The 15,334-nt window shown below is 45.0% G+C and overlaps 1 protein-coding gene across 1 annotated transcript; it reads left to right on the top strand.

Moving 5' to 3' along the window:
- The first annotated feature begins 8,177 nt into the window (after positions 1–8,177).
- Positions 8,178–15,211, top strand: ZNF367 (zinc finger protein 367). Its single transcript, XM_065045801.1, has 5 exons — positions 8,178–8,979; positions 9,472–9,622; positions 11,356–11,475; positions 11,889–12,027; positions 12,560–15,211. The coding sequence occupies exons 1-5, from the start codon at positions 8,635–8,637 to the stop codon at positions 12,795–12,797; spliced, it is 993 nt and encodes a 330-aa protein (XP_064901873.1). The 5' UTR covers positions 8,178–8,634; the 3' UTR covers positions 12,798–15,211.
- The last annotated feature ends 123 nt before the right edge of the window (positions 15,212–15,334 follow it).

Raw genomic sequence — 15,334 nt, forward strand, 5'->3', positions numbered from 1 at the left:
AGCGAGCAACCAATTACGACTTTAGGATCCGCCCCCCCGCCCCTGAAGTGCGGCTACGGCCAATTAGCGTGCAGCTCCAGCACACTCACTAGTGGACCACTGACCAATGGGATGTGCTGTTCTGGGCGGTGGAGCTGATTAATTATTCATGAGCTATGCATTATTCAACAGCCGCTCCTGCCCTCCACTGGAACCGCAGCAAGTGCAGAGGGGCAGAGCGCAGGCACCGCATTTGCCCGTTGGTCCTTGGGACCCAGCGATTGCAGGAGGCTGGGAAACGGCCTCTCTGTTCATTTGCAGGTCTGGGTACACTATTCGGTAAAGGCTTGCAGCCCGGTGTCATCACATAACTCTGCCAGCACGGGCCTCGTGATTGTAATCTGGGTCCAGTAACGACTGACTTTAATGAAAGCATGTTCAACTGGGAGCTTCAGCCGCTATAGGTGGCTACCGCACTTGCATAAACTAGTCTGGTATTCCCACAAGGTTTCTGAATTGCCTCTTTCTGGGTCCCTCAGCTGAAGAAGGACAAGGAACGGCTTGAGAGAGTCCAGCACAGGGCAACAAAGATGATTAAGGGAGTGGAGCACCTCTCTTATGAGGAAAGGCTGAAGGAGCTGGGTCTCTCTAGCTTGGAGAAGAGACTGAGAGGTGACCTCATTAATGTTTATAAACATAAAAAGGGTGAGTGTCACAAGGATGGGGCCAGGCTCTTCTCAGTGACAACCAGTGATAGAAAAAGGCGCAATGGGCGCAAACTGGAACACAAGAGGTTCCACTTAAATTTGAGAAGAAACTTCTTCCCAGTGAGGGTGACAGAGCACTGGAACAGGCTGCCCAGGGGTATTGTGGAATATCCTACTCTAGAGACATTCAAAACCCGCCTGGACGCCTTCCTGTGTAACCTCATCTAGGTGTTCCTGCTCCAGCAGGAGGATTGGACTAGATGATCTTTCAAGGTCTCTTTCAATCCCTAACATTCTGTGATTCTGCTTAAAACTGCAGTGGTGTTTATGAGAACAGCACACCTCCACAAGCACGTGCAGTAACACTTCCAACAGCTCACAAACAGCCTTTCAGAGGTACATACAGGTTTCACAGTTTAACTTGGAGAGCTGCTCTGCCCGGCAAAACTGGTGAATGGAGCTCTCTGGCCCTCACGGAGCCTCCATGCAGTGAAGCTGGAAGTGTGGGCACTGCTGTGATCATAGGAGGCGTGCTGGTCACAGCCAAGGTGTGCCTGAAGCAAGCTGCAAGTCCTTTTACTATCTCTGAGGTTTATAGATAGGACCAGCAGTGCAAACACTCCTGGAGACACAACACGATTCGTTGACAGAGCACAGGCAACTGTGTACACAAAACATGTTTGTCCCCTCTGCCAGCTACAGCAACCCCAAATACATGCTGTAAAAACCTCAGGCCTTCAGACACAATCACCCAAAGAATGCTGACTGCAGTGGCGATTACTGTGATGAGGCTGTTTTCATACTAATCGTTCATGGGAAACTAGCACTTCCCCTGTTATAGTAACTTCACTGTACATCCCACCTCCCTTTGAAATGAATCTTATCCTTGGTACGGCTCCTCAAAACTAAATCACACTCCCTGTGGTGCTTCAAAAAGGCGAGATTAGGGACAGCGCTGGCAGCAAAACAACCATGTCCTCCCTCCTTCCCTCTCAGAGTACAGCAGATCTGGGCACACTACGGTAAAACAAGACATGGTGCATCCTCTCTACATGTCACTCCAAGCCCTGAACATGATTGATCCCTGTGCCTCCCCTAGCTTTCACGTAAACTCACTTATGCAGGGCGTGCTTGCTATATAGAATAGAACTAATTTAATTAGACTGTGTCCTTTCCAGCTTCATCCTTGTTCAAGACATGACAAACAATTTTGCATCAATGGAAATAATGAGAGCAACTAAGTTAGCGCTATTACCTGCTCACAAACAGCTTCACAAAATCCTGGTAGTCAAGTCAGATCTCTTAGGCTCTGACGTGCTTCAAATTGAAGCAGGAAATGCTAACTCAGCAAAGAGAATATATGCACAGTTCTTGTAAAAAATAGCTAGCTATAATTAACAAAATAAATATTTCTGAAGATATATCCATGAATGTGATATAGTAATAAAATATTGTATAAGAAACATCTATCTAGATCAAATGTTCTTGCCTCTGAATAGTATTTTTATGTTGTAGAAATATTAAATGTGTTTTCAGTGAAAAGAAGGAACTGGAAAGCTACTTTGTCCTGTCCTAGTCTGGAGAAACACATTAACAGCACCACGTTACTGCAGCACATAAAAAAAACCCACCACCAAATCCATAGCATGCTTTTTGTAGAGCCTTTTGATATCAATAGTAGCACCCACACTCGATTTCCTCAACAAACACTGTATTCAGAAAGCTTTTCAGAAATTTTTGAAATATTATTTTTATTTAAAACATTCTACAAGCTTGAATTAAAGCCTCCTGAAGCTATGCTATATATAAAATATGGCAGACAAAAGAGTGTCAATATTGACTGTAGAAACAATGTGCTTGCAGTTTTAATAGGCATTTTGAAGGTCGTAGTATCTCTGGAGAGGGACGAATACAACTAATTCAGAAATATTTCAGCCATAAGATTAGAGATTTGGTGTTCTGTGGAACCTGTCTTTGCTTTCACAAAGTTCCAAAAAAGACTGAACAGAAGTATATCTTCTTCGAGAGATTCCACAATGACAACCAAAAATAGCACTAGTTATATCTTCTCTTTGTCCATATAATTGTTTTCTAAAATGAACGTAAACCTTTACAAAAAGTTCTTAGTTTTCTGATGCTTGACCAAAATAAAATTTCTGAAAGACAGATTTCAAATGCCAAATTCATTAGAAGTCTTGCACAGCAGATTAAAGTAATCTGTAATTTCTTCATCTGCAGCTTTTCACTGTGTCCCATCACTGTGTGATTGTCAAGGGACATACTTACATAGTTTTAGGTGACCTTTGAAGGAGCATTGCTTCCACTGGATTTCAGTTTCTGTTCTGTGACTAAGTGCTGGACAACTCCTGTGACATACAAGCCCATTGTACCACACAGACACCTTGTTCTGTGAAATAAAGTGCGATCAGTTGTGGCTCCAACTCCAGCAGTTAGTGATTTTGTTCTGTGACATCCTCCATCCAGGTTCTCTCCACAAGGGGATTTTTCACATGCGCAGAACATCGGCCCTACACAAGCTTCCCAACAAGATATAGATGTGGAATATGGCATATTTACCAAAGGAACCCTTGCTTAATTTTTTAAGAGGGCAAAGGTGCCTAATAACAAGAGACAGAGAATTGTGAACGGAGGCTGATGTTTCTCTGACCTTTACAGCCAAGTATTTAATCAGCAGCAAGGGGCACCCTGTTTTTGACCTTTCCTACAGCCACTCCCTCATCCCTGGACATGAATCTCATTTTCTAGTGTGCAAATCTCTCCTGTCTGAGTAGAAACATCCTGAACCCACCGCAGAGCTTAAGGTCCCATTTTGGGGCAGGACACCTGAACAGGCCAAGAGGGTAACACTGCATAACTTAGTGAATTGTGCCATCACAGACATTTTCCAGCAACACGATTCTACTGAACTCTACTGAACTCTACACGACTCTACTGAGTCAAATTAATTTTTAAGATGAGAAGTAAAGAGCTACGTCACCAAAGACTGAACTACTATTCTTCCATCACCTTCACAGGAAGAGATGGGAACTTATCTTTGTTATGGCCATGCTTACATTACTCTGTTTCCTTCCCTCTGGAACATTCAGTAGCTGGCTTCAAGTGAGCTATTAACAATTTGATTGTCTTAACACATTGATTTAAAACAAAAATTGGAAAATGTAATAATAAACACTTAGATAAAATATTACTATTGCTAAATTATTATATTGTGCTAGTTTGACTGAAATAGAGTTAATTTTCTTCATGCAGTTAGAAAACTTTTCTTTTTCATAGCTAACATGGTCATTGTTTGGATTTTGAGAACAGTAAGGTAACACCTTGGGACAGAATTAATATTTTTTAATTGGAATAAAGAGAATGTAAGAACTTCCTGATATCTTAGTTGTGGTCCAGGAGCCAATGTCTTTCTGGACTCTCTGTCTGCAGGTGCGAGGCAGCGGGGAAGGAGGGCATGAATGGGGCAGAGCTTGACTGACACCCAGGCTGATCAGTGAGAATCACAGAATGGTGAGGGTTGGAAGGAACCTCTGGAGATCATCTAGTCCAACCCAAATATTCCATGCCATTACCATCATGCTTCATGTTTAAGGAGAGCTGGGTTTTCCAGCTGGAGAAACAGATACCCATTCAGGTTCTGCTCTGTTTCAGTTGAGTTCTGTTCAGGAGTTCCTTTAGTTCAGTGTTTTGACATTTTACAGAGGCCTCTGGGCCTTCCTCTCTCTCCCTGGGATCGGCTGTTCAGGACTCGGGTTCTCTGTCTTCTCGAGACTGGCTGCTCATGGAAGGATTTAGTAAGAAATTGATACTTAGTATCTTTTCTATTCTATTGACATCTTATATATATTAGTAGTAGTAGTGGCATATTAGTATTGTTTCGTTATTTTATTAAACTGGTTTTATCTCAGTCTATGAGTTTCTCCCTTTCCTCTCGATGCTCTCCCCTATTTGGGGGTATGAGGAGTCAGCACATGGCTATCCTGTTTGTGATTGCTAGCTCAGCTTAAACCACAACATACACAAATCCATATGACAACATACAGTAAAGTTATTTGCAGTGTGATTAACTATTTCGTATTATCTACCTAAAGGCCATCACTGTGTCAAAGTTTTCTGGTTTGAACTTTGGAATATCACTAGAAATAGTTGAAGCATACATCAGAGAGAAAATGTACCTTCTTCCCTCTTCATTTATCATGTATGCATGTTCTATTTTAGTTTGAAAAATATAGCATTTAGCCACCTCAAAGAGTTAGCTGTTCTACTATCTTTTTCTGTGAGAGTTCACGATCCTCAAACTCCTGAATTGTTACGTCCTTCTGGACTCTAACTAGCTGCATAGAACACAGGTACTTTTTCCTTGTTTCGTGTTGAATTCGTGCTCCCTGTCCTTTCAATATTTCTGTCTTATGTTGTGTGTCATAAAAGGTATGCTTTGTTGTAATAATAAGTAGGATTTTATCTGATTGTATGTTGTATAATGTTTCATTATCTTCATCCTTTACCTCTCTAAGAGAACTTTTTCTTGTTCCTACACTAATTCTAAAATATTAATGCTTCTATACATTAAGGTAGTAGCGTAGAATCAGAATACTATCAAGAGCAAAAATGCCAAATATTTTTAAGATACTGTAGCTCAAATGATTACTTCAGAACTGTTTTTACGCAATGTTACAAGAACTATTACTTTAATACGTGTGACTGAATGTACTGAAAAGCAGCGTGTTCTAAGCCCTTTAGACCATATGCATCCTGTGTGCAGATTTCCCTTTCCAGTAGCAGAAGCTGGACAGAGAGGTCACTTCTCTGTAGCCATTGTTATTACTACATGAAACACTATTGTTCAGACCAGTTAAAATATCAGAAGTGGCATCAGCTCACTTCTTCCTTTTCTTGTGCTGCCTCTGTTATTTGGCACTAGAAAAATTGACAAGACCCATGCAAAGAAGTTAATCTGCTGCCAGGCCCTTGAATATCATTACAAAACTTAACACGTACACTGAGGTAAGCACAGGGTTAAGTATGGAGATACTCAGTTACTAGCAATGCATTGCACCATTCACAATATCTACAATTTTACATACGAAATCATAACATTCATTCCACTGGTCACTGGAGGTCCTGAATAGCTACATGTACTACATGAAGCATCAGTCACACAGTTTTGGAAAGTTAAAAGGGTATTCAAAGTTTGGTTTTGGAATGCAGTTATTTCAATATGAGTCCTTTTTTTTCTCTCCCAAATAGATTTTAACATATCATTTTGTATCACCACTCTTCTACAATGCCGTTCTCTTACCAGAACTTTCTTCCACAGGTCACGGTTAGGGCTCAAGCTTTTTAAGTGGGTCAAATCCAAGCATACGGAAACCTGTTTGCTCATTTTGGAAACAAAAGTTACATGCTGTAATGTTTTCTTTGTGGCCTTGTAAGCAAAGCCTGACCTGGCATACTAGCCGTAGCGCTTCGACAGTTAACACCGACTTTCTGAAGCTGGGTTATTATTACTATAGACAAGAATTTACCTAAGCAAAAATTAAGAGTTTTTCTAGTTAGCGTAAAAGGGTAGTTGTGACAAATTGAACTGTAATTCATAATGAAAGGGCTGCCTGTCTCTGGATGAATACTTAATACTGCAGTTTCTACATTGGGAGAACCGGTTTCCCATTATCCAGAGCAGGGTTAGTTGGTAGCCACACACTGCAAATTTGCTCTGCCTTGCACTTTCCTGTTCCTGAGAGCAGTGATGCTTGCTAACACTCTTAAAAGGCACCAGTCTACAGCACACAAACTCCGGAGAGCAACACTGAGTAGGGAAAGAAAAAAACTTAACTGTTTTTACAGCTTCATGGCTTCTCTGTGCCTTTGATACTTGTCACAAAATCTAGCTATTAATGTAAGAAATATAAGCTCTTATTTCACAACCTGTAAGTAGTCAGTAAGACAGTCAGGCAAAAGTGGTCCATTAATGTACTTCCACTAGCTAACTGCAGCATAAAATGCCCACACAAAGAAACATGCTCCTGCTGTAGAACAGTGAGATCTACTGCTTAAAAACCACAGAAAACCAGGATAAAATAAATTAAGTATTGATTTATCTGATAAAGCTAAAGCCTTCTTACTTTCAAGTAACTAAATTTTCAAAGGTAAATGAGGTACAGTGTTTACTTGGGCATTTAAAAACTGAACATACAACCTATTCATGTTTTCAGCAGCTAAAGCCAGATCAGTGTATTCCACCAAGTTTCCAAACCATTCCTCGCTACCACCAAATCTTTCACAGATCAGCCACGCATGTCTCGCTCACACAGATGAGTTAAAGATGACACAAATCCCGGTCACCTGTGGCCATGGAAGCCTTGCACCCAAGCAGATCTGCAGCCTGACCCTGTGTCCAGCAGTTTGTGCTAACGGGCTGCAGAACTAGACTGGGTCTCAGTTCCAAAGGATGTAGACTGGAAATCTAGATTTTTAAATACCATTTTAGTCATCGCAGTATAAATACCTAAAGTTATAAAAGGGTCAAAGGAAAGACGCGCCCCTCAAACACTACTGAGCTAAAAGTTATAATCTGCACGAACTTCTAATCCATGTGCCCGAAAAACCTCCACAAATTCCCGAGTCGCGGCCCCTGGCAGCCGGTGGGGCGGCGACGGCCCGGGAAAGCCCCGCAGCCATTTGGCCCATCCCCTGCCCACTTCTTGCGCTACTGTGCCCCGTGCCGGCTGCTCTACAGTGACGCGGCAGCGGTACCGGCCGGGCCCACCGCCCCAGGAGCCGCTGCGGGATCCCCGCCGGGCCGGATCGCCGCCGGGCCGCACATCCGCGGCCTCACGCCACCTGTCACCGCGGGGGACCGCTGCTGGAAGGAGCGTCTCTCCACGCCCATCCTCGCCATCGCCCTGCAACGGCCATAACGGCCGCGCCCCGCCGCCTCCTCCTCCACAAGCGCCCTCCCGCCCTACGGGCGCCGCGGCGGCTCCTCACGGGGGAACCCTCCCCGCCAGCCAGTGCGCTCGCTCCCAGCGCTGCCCGTCGCTGAGAGCAGACCCGGGGCGGGGGGGGAAGCTTCCCCCGCCGCGGGAGAGCGAAAGCACCGCGGCGGCGGGCAGCGCTGTCCCGCGGGGCGGCCCCTTTAAACCGCGCGCACGCCGCGCCCCGAGCCGGGAGCGCCAGGGCCCCCGCGCTGCCGCGGCGGTTGGCTCACGGCAGCCCGGCACAAGCGCGCCAAGCCCGCCTCCTCCTCCCCAGGCGCGGCGGGCCAATCAGCGCCTCCTCAGGAGCAGAGCGCCGCGGCGCGGCGGGGCGGCCCGCGAGCCCACTCCGTTTCGAATTGTGCCCGTGAGCCGGGAGCCTGGCCAATAGGAGGACTGCAGCGAAGCCGCGTCGGGCTCGGGCCCCGCCCTGGGGGGGTGTGGCAGTTGACGTCCCCGCCTAGCGGTTGGTCGGCTCTGTGACGCTGCGCCGCAGTGGTTGATTGGCTACGCCCAGGCGCGAAATGTAACGCGGGAAAACCTGAGGCTCGGCCTGGGCTGTAGGCGCGGAGGGGTCGCGGCGGCTCCTCCTCGGGCATCGCCGGGACCGGGGCTACCGGAGGGGTCGGCGCCGCTTCGGAAAGGTGCGAGGACGCTGCGGCTGCTTCATCCCGGCCGTTGCTATGGCTGGGGGCTGCCGTTGACTTTGCGGATCCGTTCGGGGGTGGCCGCGGAAGGGGAAGGGAAGGCACTGAGACCCCGCCGGGAGCCGCCGTCCCCGGCGATGAGCGGCTGAGGCAGGCCCGAGCGGAGACAGGTGGCGGCGGTTTGCAGTACCTCCGTGCCGCTCCACATCCCCCATCCCGGGAGCCGGGCTCGAACAAGGGGCTAAGCCGCCGCGGAGCGCCCCCGCGCCCTCACCCCCTTCACAGCGCCGGTGCCCGCGGGGGTCGGCGATGGCAGAGCGGCTGGCACCGGGCCTTCCGCTGATTTTTTGTCAGGACTCCCCAAAGCGCGTCCTGGTTTCCGTTATCAAAACCACCCCAATCAAACCCTCCTCGCGGGGGGGCGGCGAGGAGCCATCTGCCGCCCCGCCCATCCCCACCAGCCCCGGCTTCAGCGACTTCATGGTCTACCCCTGGCGCTGGGGCGAGAACGCCCACAACGTGACCCTCAGCCCCGGCAGCACCACCGCCCCCTCGGCCCTCCCGCCGGCCCGCGGAGGAGCGGGCAGACCCCAGGCTGGGGATGAGGAGGAGGCGGCGAGCCCGGACGGTGGCGGCAGGGACCGGCACCTGAAGGTGAGCGCGGCGGCGGCGCGGGGCCGGGGTGGGGCGGGCGGTGGAATTAAAGGGTGACTGCGCGCCTCGCGCCCCTCCCCCGCCCGGAGATTTAAAGTGAAGTCACTTCCGCCAGCGGTGCGCGCGCCCCGGTGTCGTCCGTCGTGCGGGGGGAGCGGGAGCGGCGGGGAGGGAGCCGCCCGCAGGCGGAGCGGCAGCGGGGCTCCTGCCCCTCCTCCCTCGATTTAGAAGTAGCGCGGGGTTGGGAAGTTCTGCTCTGTTTTATTTCCTCCCCATTTCATTGCGCGCACTCCGGAGCGTGACGGCTCCCCGCCTGCAGCCGGCGGCCGCAGCCCCGCTGTCGGGCATGGGCTCGGTCGCTGGCGCTGTCACGGCACCGGGCCTCGGCTGCACCCGTGACTCAGGAGTGACTTCGGGGGGAGTTGTGGGGTTTGGCTGAAGTGCAGCGACGCGAGCTCGCGGGGTTTCAGCTCCGCGGTTTTTTCCACGCAGGATGGAATACGGCGTGGCCGGCCGAGAGCGGACACCGTCCGTGACCTGATCAGCGAAGGAGAGCACTCTTCCAGTAGGATACGCTGCAATATCTGCAACAGGGTCTTTCCACGAGAGAAATCACTGCAGGCCCACAAACGAACTCACACCGGTGAGTAAAGGGAAGGTGTGAATCGCTGGTCTTAGCTGCTTGGGAAACAGCAGGGAAGGAATAAAACAAACAAACAAACAAAACTCCCAACAAACTCAACCTGTGACTATTTTATTGTAGGTGTTATGATAATCATACTTTTCTTCCAAGACTTGTTAGTGCAATCAAAGTCTTTGTAAACGGTGTTTGTCATGGGATAGTGTAGCAGCAATTTGGGCTATAGTGGCAGGTTGCGTAAATATATTATGTGTTGCTGTCACGGGCTGACTGTGTAGGAGGGAGAACTTTTCCTGGCCACGGTGCTCTGTACACGGTGCTCTGTACTTCTGACTGCGTCTCCTCTGTCATTTGTTTCCTTCTTGCTGATATATTTTTTCACACAGCAATTGAAGTTTAGCTATAAGAGGAAACATTAACTCAAAAACTAGCTGGTAACTTGGCCAGTGTAACACCCTGGAAGTGTAGCTTAAACGTTGAGGAAAGAGTTTACAAGCTTAAAATCACTATTGAGTTATCTTTCCCACCTAGAATCATTTTCTGGGGTGCAGGTGGTCACGCCAGCTTACTGAACTGTATGTAGAAGGCAACTCACAGTTAAGTTAAAATGTAGGATCAACTCAATACCCAGCTGAGGTTGAACTGGACATGCTGGTTTTTTTAAACCAAATAAATACTTTTTTTTTTTCTCCATGTTCCAGCAGAACTCTGTTTGCAATAATTGCAATAATGTGTGAACTAATGTAGCTCACAATGCCAACACAACCACTAACACTTTCCCCTGGCACACACAAATGCCCTCACCACCCAAACAAAGGCCCAGGAAAAACCTTGGCTCCCATAGGGTCTTACTCTGACTCAGGTCACTGAGACTAATCTAGATAGTTCCCTCATGCTCTTTGGTCAAAGGATGTTTTTGTTTCGCTTGGTTGTTATTGGGTGTTGAGCATGTATGAACTACTTAACTGAGCAGAGCCTGGTGTTCCTCCTCTGACTTTAATAAGTCAGCATCACCCTCATTTTGTCATCCTTCCCAAGGAGTGGTGCCACAGGAGCGGTGCCATAGCGTGCCTTTGCACAGCTGCACACTGTCAGATCCTCTTGAGAGAGGAGGCACCTGACATCTCTGTTCTTGCTGCTTTTTGTATGGGGAAGCCTTCCTTGATGTCTGACCAAAGAAAACTTTCTTGGCTTAAGTCTGGAATATGTTTCTTTTGCTACCTCCATTTATCCATTACGAATTTTCTCTAATAGTCTTCCCTAATGAGGTACTTGTATACAACTTCATATGTTACTATGCTGTTGACCTCAGTTATTGTACGGTAGTTCAGGTTATGTTAAGGATAAAATTTATCTGGTTACAGCTTGAATTACATTACTTGTCAATTTCTTCATTTAACTGTGTATTTCTTGCTCTATTGATGCCTAGTTTCATGGGACAAAGCTTATGTAGTGCTGTGCAAGAGGTTTAAATCAGAAAATATGATTTTTTCTTTTTTCCTCTAGAAATAATTGTATAATTATGTAGTATTGAACATGTACTTCAAAGCAAAGATCTCTCTGTGGTAAAAGTGGATCTCTGCTACTTGGTACACCAGGGCTTTTGGAGTAGGTGCAAGTGCCTGAGTGGGTAAAAAGAGTCTGCTTGTTTAAGTCTCAAGTCAGCGACACTGCTGGATATTATGATTTTTCTGTTATATTCAGCTTTCACAAATCTGTCTGTTATTATTTTTAAGGTGAAAGGCCTTACTTGTGTGACTATCCAGACTGTGGGAAAGCCTTTGTTCAGAGTGGGCAGCTCAAAACTCACCAGCGTCTCCACACAGGGGAGAAACCTTTCGTCTGCTCAGAGAATGGTGAGCCACCACAGAATAATTTGCAGCTTTCAGAACTAGGTTCAGTCTAGTACTGGAAACGTATGCATGTTCACATGGCAAAGACCCATAGAAGCTTTAAGTTTTAATTTTGGAGGAGCTTCTAGAGAAGGGAGAAGCTACACAGAATCTGCATAACCATGCAAATGTTTATCTAAAGATTGCTTAAAATACATAAGTGGGTTATCAGTAATTCTGTCAGTTGATACTAATGTATGAAATGATGTGGCATGCTATGGACCTTGCAACCAAGGCTTGCTGTTTTCAACCAGATCTCAGATTTTGTGAGTGGGGAAGGTTGGATTGAGCACCATCTTTGTCCGACATGTTATATTTACTGGTTGATTGACTGCTTTCTGTAATATGTTCTTCATTGTCACTTTGTGTTTTCTAAGGCTGTTTAAGCAGATTCACGCATGCAAATCGCCATTGCCCCAAACATCCATATGCCCGACTGAAGAGGGAAGAGTTCACAGACGAGCTGAACAAGAAGCAGACAGCTGACAATAAAGCTGTGGCTGAGTGGCTAGCAAAGTAAGTTCTCTCATGGTGTCATCCCTCTCTAAATACTTGTAAGGGTGATCTGAGAAAGCATTCTATCCTTAGGGGGAAAAAAAAACCAAAACAACAAAACAAACCATGTGTTTCCCCAGTACCGTTCAATGCTTTTCTTTCAAGAAGTGCAGACTCCTGGTCTAGCTGAAGTTCCTCATGACACTTTTGTTTTGTTTGTTCTCTGCTTAAATGCTTCTCTTTGCTTGATCATCATCTGCTAATACATTGTTAGTTAGCGCTGCAGTCTTGCAGAGTTTGCATCTGTATGAGGGGCAACAATTGTGTCTGTCTAGGGAGAAACACCTGCTGAGAACACTGTGTAGCGATGTCACAGATGTTCACTTTAAACACTGAATAAAGGAGGTTTCTTACCGCTTAAATACTGCTATATAAGGGCTGAAAGATAAAGCCAAATGCACTGCTTAGTCGGATGCAAGCTAGTACTTTGGATTGCTGCTGTGCGAGTCAGTTGCATATATTTTAAAAGCATTCCCCATCTTTGATTTGGTAGATACTGGGAGAGTAGAGAACAGCGTGCTCCTGCTTTGAAAACTAAAACAATACAGAAAACAGATCAGGAACAGCAGGACCCAATGGAATATCTTCAGTCCGATGAAGAGGATGATGAAGAGAAGAACAGCGCTCATTCAGCTGCTCGCCGCCGCCTCCAGGAACAGCGTGAACGCATGCACGGCGCACTGGCTCTCATCGAGCTTGCAAACCTTGCTGTGGCGCCGCTTCGACAGTAGATAGAAACAGAGTCTGCCTATACAAAATGTACTTCCTGGTGGTACTTAAACCAGTTAGATCATGGGCATAAGCTAAGCACCTTATTTGCTTATCATAGGCTGCTATTCTGTAGAATTTATGAAGAATGTTGTTGCCCCATAACGTGGGGTGAGAGAATTGCACTTTTTGTAAGGTAAAAGACGGATGTAAAGTTTCTAAGTATTTGTAAATATAGGACTGCATAATGCAGGGTTGACAAAGTTATGTGTTGTGGGAAGCTAGATTTTGCAAGGTTAATTCATTTATTTGAAGCAGTTTTCAGAGGAAGCACTTTCTGAACAAAGTGTTCGCGATTAATAGAATGGTACATGTGGCCAAAGAAGGCTGACAAAAGTATTTATCTGACTATTTAAGCAAATTTATATTAAGTTGTAGGTCTGAAGATGTTAAGCAGCAATGAAACAGTGTGTTTCTGATGTCAGTTTATCTTTACCTAGTAACACTGAAGTGGAAGGCAAAGTTTAGTTAAACACAACTTGTAGAGAGGAAGAAACTGCTTCATGTAAGGAAAAAAAGATTGTTCAGGATCTTCGCTGTGACTGCTCAAGGTATGAGGCTTGACTTTGCTGTTTTATGTTTTCTGATTTGATTTCAGCAGAGAATCTCTTGGTAGCACTTGTTATTCCTAACGTGATGTTAGGAGCTTTTGCACATTGTTTGGTTTATCTGAAAATGATTAGTCTTGCAAAGTCTAGACAAAGGAAAACAATTGGTGATATTTTTTTCAGATATTTTTGGACCCTGTAGTGATTTGGCACTTGATTTTGTTAATAAAGGCGGTATTTACAGGGTGGTATTGATTCGTAGTAAACTATTCTAGATCTCCTATTAGCAAACACTAAGTTTTAAAGTATTGCTTTTATATGATTACTAGCAAATAGAAGCCTCCGTACTTTCTGCGCATAAAGCCACCTTACTGCTTTACTTCAGGATAACATGCCAATTTTGTGTTCACTAACTGTAGTACAGCTATCAATTAAACACTGCAGAAAAGTATTCACTATACAACTAGAAAATAGGCTTCCAAAGATAGCGTGTTAACATGTGTGATTTCATATATTTCCCAAATAAATGAAGTTACAGAATGCTGCCTAGTACTCAGATGCTCATATAAAATGTTTAGGAGGATATGTTGTCACTTTGTTATATACTTTCAAATAGTATTGACTCATGGTGATCTTTTTCGGTAATTTGCTTTGAAGGCAGCCAGAGTCCTAATGTGCTAACGAAACCTTATTTTAAAATCGGACTTCATGATGTGTGTTTTGGTTTGTGTTGGTTTTGGTTTTATTTTTATTTTTTTAAGCTACTGCTTTAGGGGATATTAATAATTCATATTTACTGACCTACTTGCTTTAACTCATTCCTTGTATTGAAGGTCAGGAAATTCAGGTGAGAAGGGAAGCCACTTTCCCTCTCGCTTAAACAAGAGGAAGAAATAATTTTATCAATCGCTTGGTATAGACTGACCAGGGCATTCAGCTGTTCCAGAAAAGCAGCGTGATTTTACACCAGAAACTACAGCTATTGGATTATGTTCTCTGATAATCCGTTGGTTGGAAATCTCATTAACCCAGTTTGTTCAAATCATGATTGATGCACTTACCTAAATAGTAACTGAGTAATAAAAAAAAAAAAATCATTTTCATTGAATGTAAATAACTCTGTACCAGTTATACGGTTTACCTTTTCCTTACAGCTCCCAAACTGACGTGGAGCTTATTTGTTCCTGTTTAGGCTTAAAAAAGCCTAAACTTTCAGGCTTAGGAAACACTCCAGTTGTTCTAGGCTTCTTAATCTAGGTAAAACTGGTAATTAGTGTTAAGTTTGGAGTTTCTCAAATAAGTTACATGTTTTCGACTGTTCAGTTGGCTGTATGCATATAGTCTGATCCCAAAATGAGCCCTGAGCATAAATCTGTTGTGCTTCTGAGTCATAACTCAGAATTGCTCCTGAGTAATATTTCACAGGGCACAAGACTGTGTAATTACCAGCCAGTTGCAGAGCAGAGTCAACTTCATTTGGATTTTTTTTTTAATACTTTTCTTTTTTTCCCAGTCGGCTGTAACGCTTTGGGCAACTGGCAGAATATTTGTGCAAGTATGACAAGCACACTGAATTTTACTTTGCTGTAGACAAAAATGAGACAGCTGAAGCAGTTTTGTGTTGTAAGAAGTTTTGAATAAAATACCAAGTTAAAAAAAAAAAATGACTGACTTTTTTGTTCTTTAAAGAAGTTATTACATACAGAAGATCTTGAAGTGTTCAGTGCTTTGAAAGATTAAGTTGTAGTTTGGCATGACTTAACAGCAGGAGAGTGGATGTGCTGCCATTTAACAGATGCTTTGAATAAAATCTTGGTTTAAATTTTGAAGTTTAGTGTGTGCTGCTTGTTAACTGCTAAATATTTAGGCCCTTGTTTCTGACACCCGGCTTGCCTTAGAGCACGAAGGTGTTTATTTCCCTTGTGTGTTGAAATCTGACATAAGTTAAATAC

Source organism: Columba livia, chromosome Z (genome assembly GCF_036013475.1).
Source record: "Columba livia isolate bColLiv1 breed racing homer chromosome Z, bColLiv1.pat.W.v2, whole genome shotgun sequence".
NCBI lineage: Eukaryota > Metazoa > Chordata > Aves > Columbiformes > Columbidae > Columba > Columba livia.

Bases quoted from the DNA above. Each gene is read 5' to 3' on its own strand.
- ZNF367 (XM_065045801.1), top strand. From the start codon at position 8,635: ATGGCAGAGCGGCTGGCACCGGGCCTTCCGCTGATTTTTTGTCAGGAC. The intron at 9,623-11,355 runs GTGAGTAAAGGG...ATTATTTTTAAG, and splicing joins CCACAAACGAACTCACACCG to GTGAAAGGCCTTACTTGTGT. The intron at 12,028-12,559 runs GTAAGTTCTCTC...TTGATTTGGTAG, and splicing joins GTGGCTGAGTGGCTAGCAAA to ATACTGGGAGAGTAGAGAAC.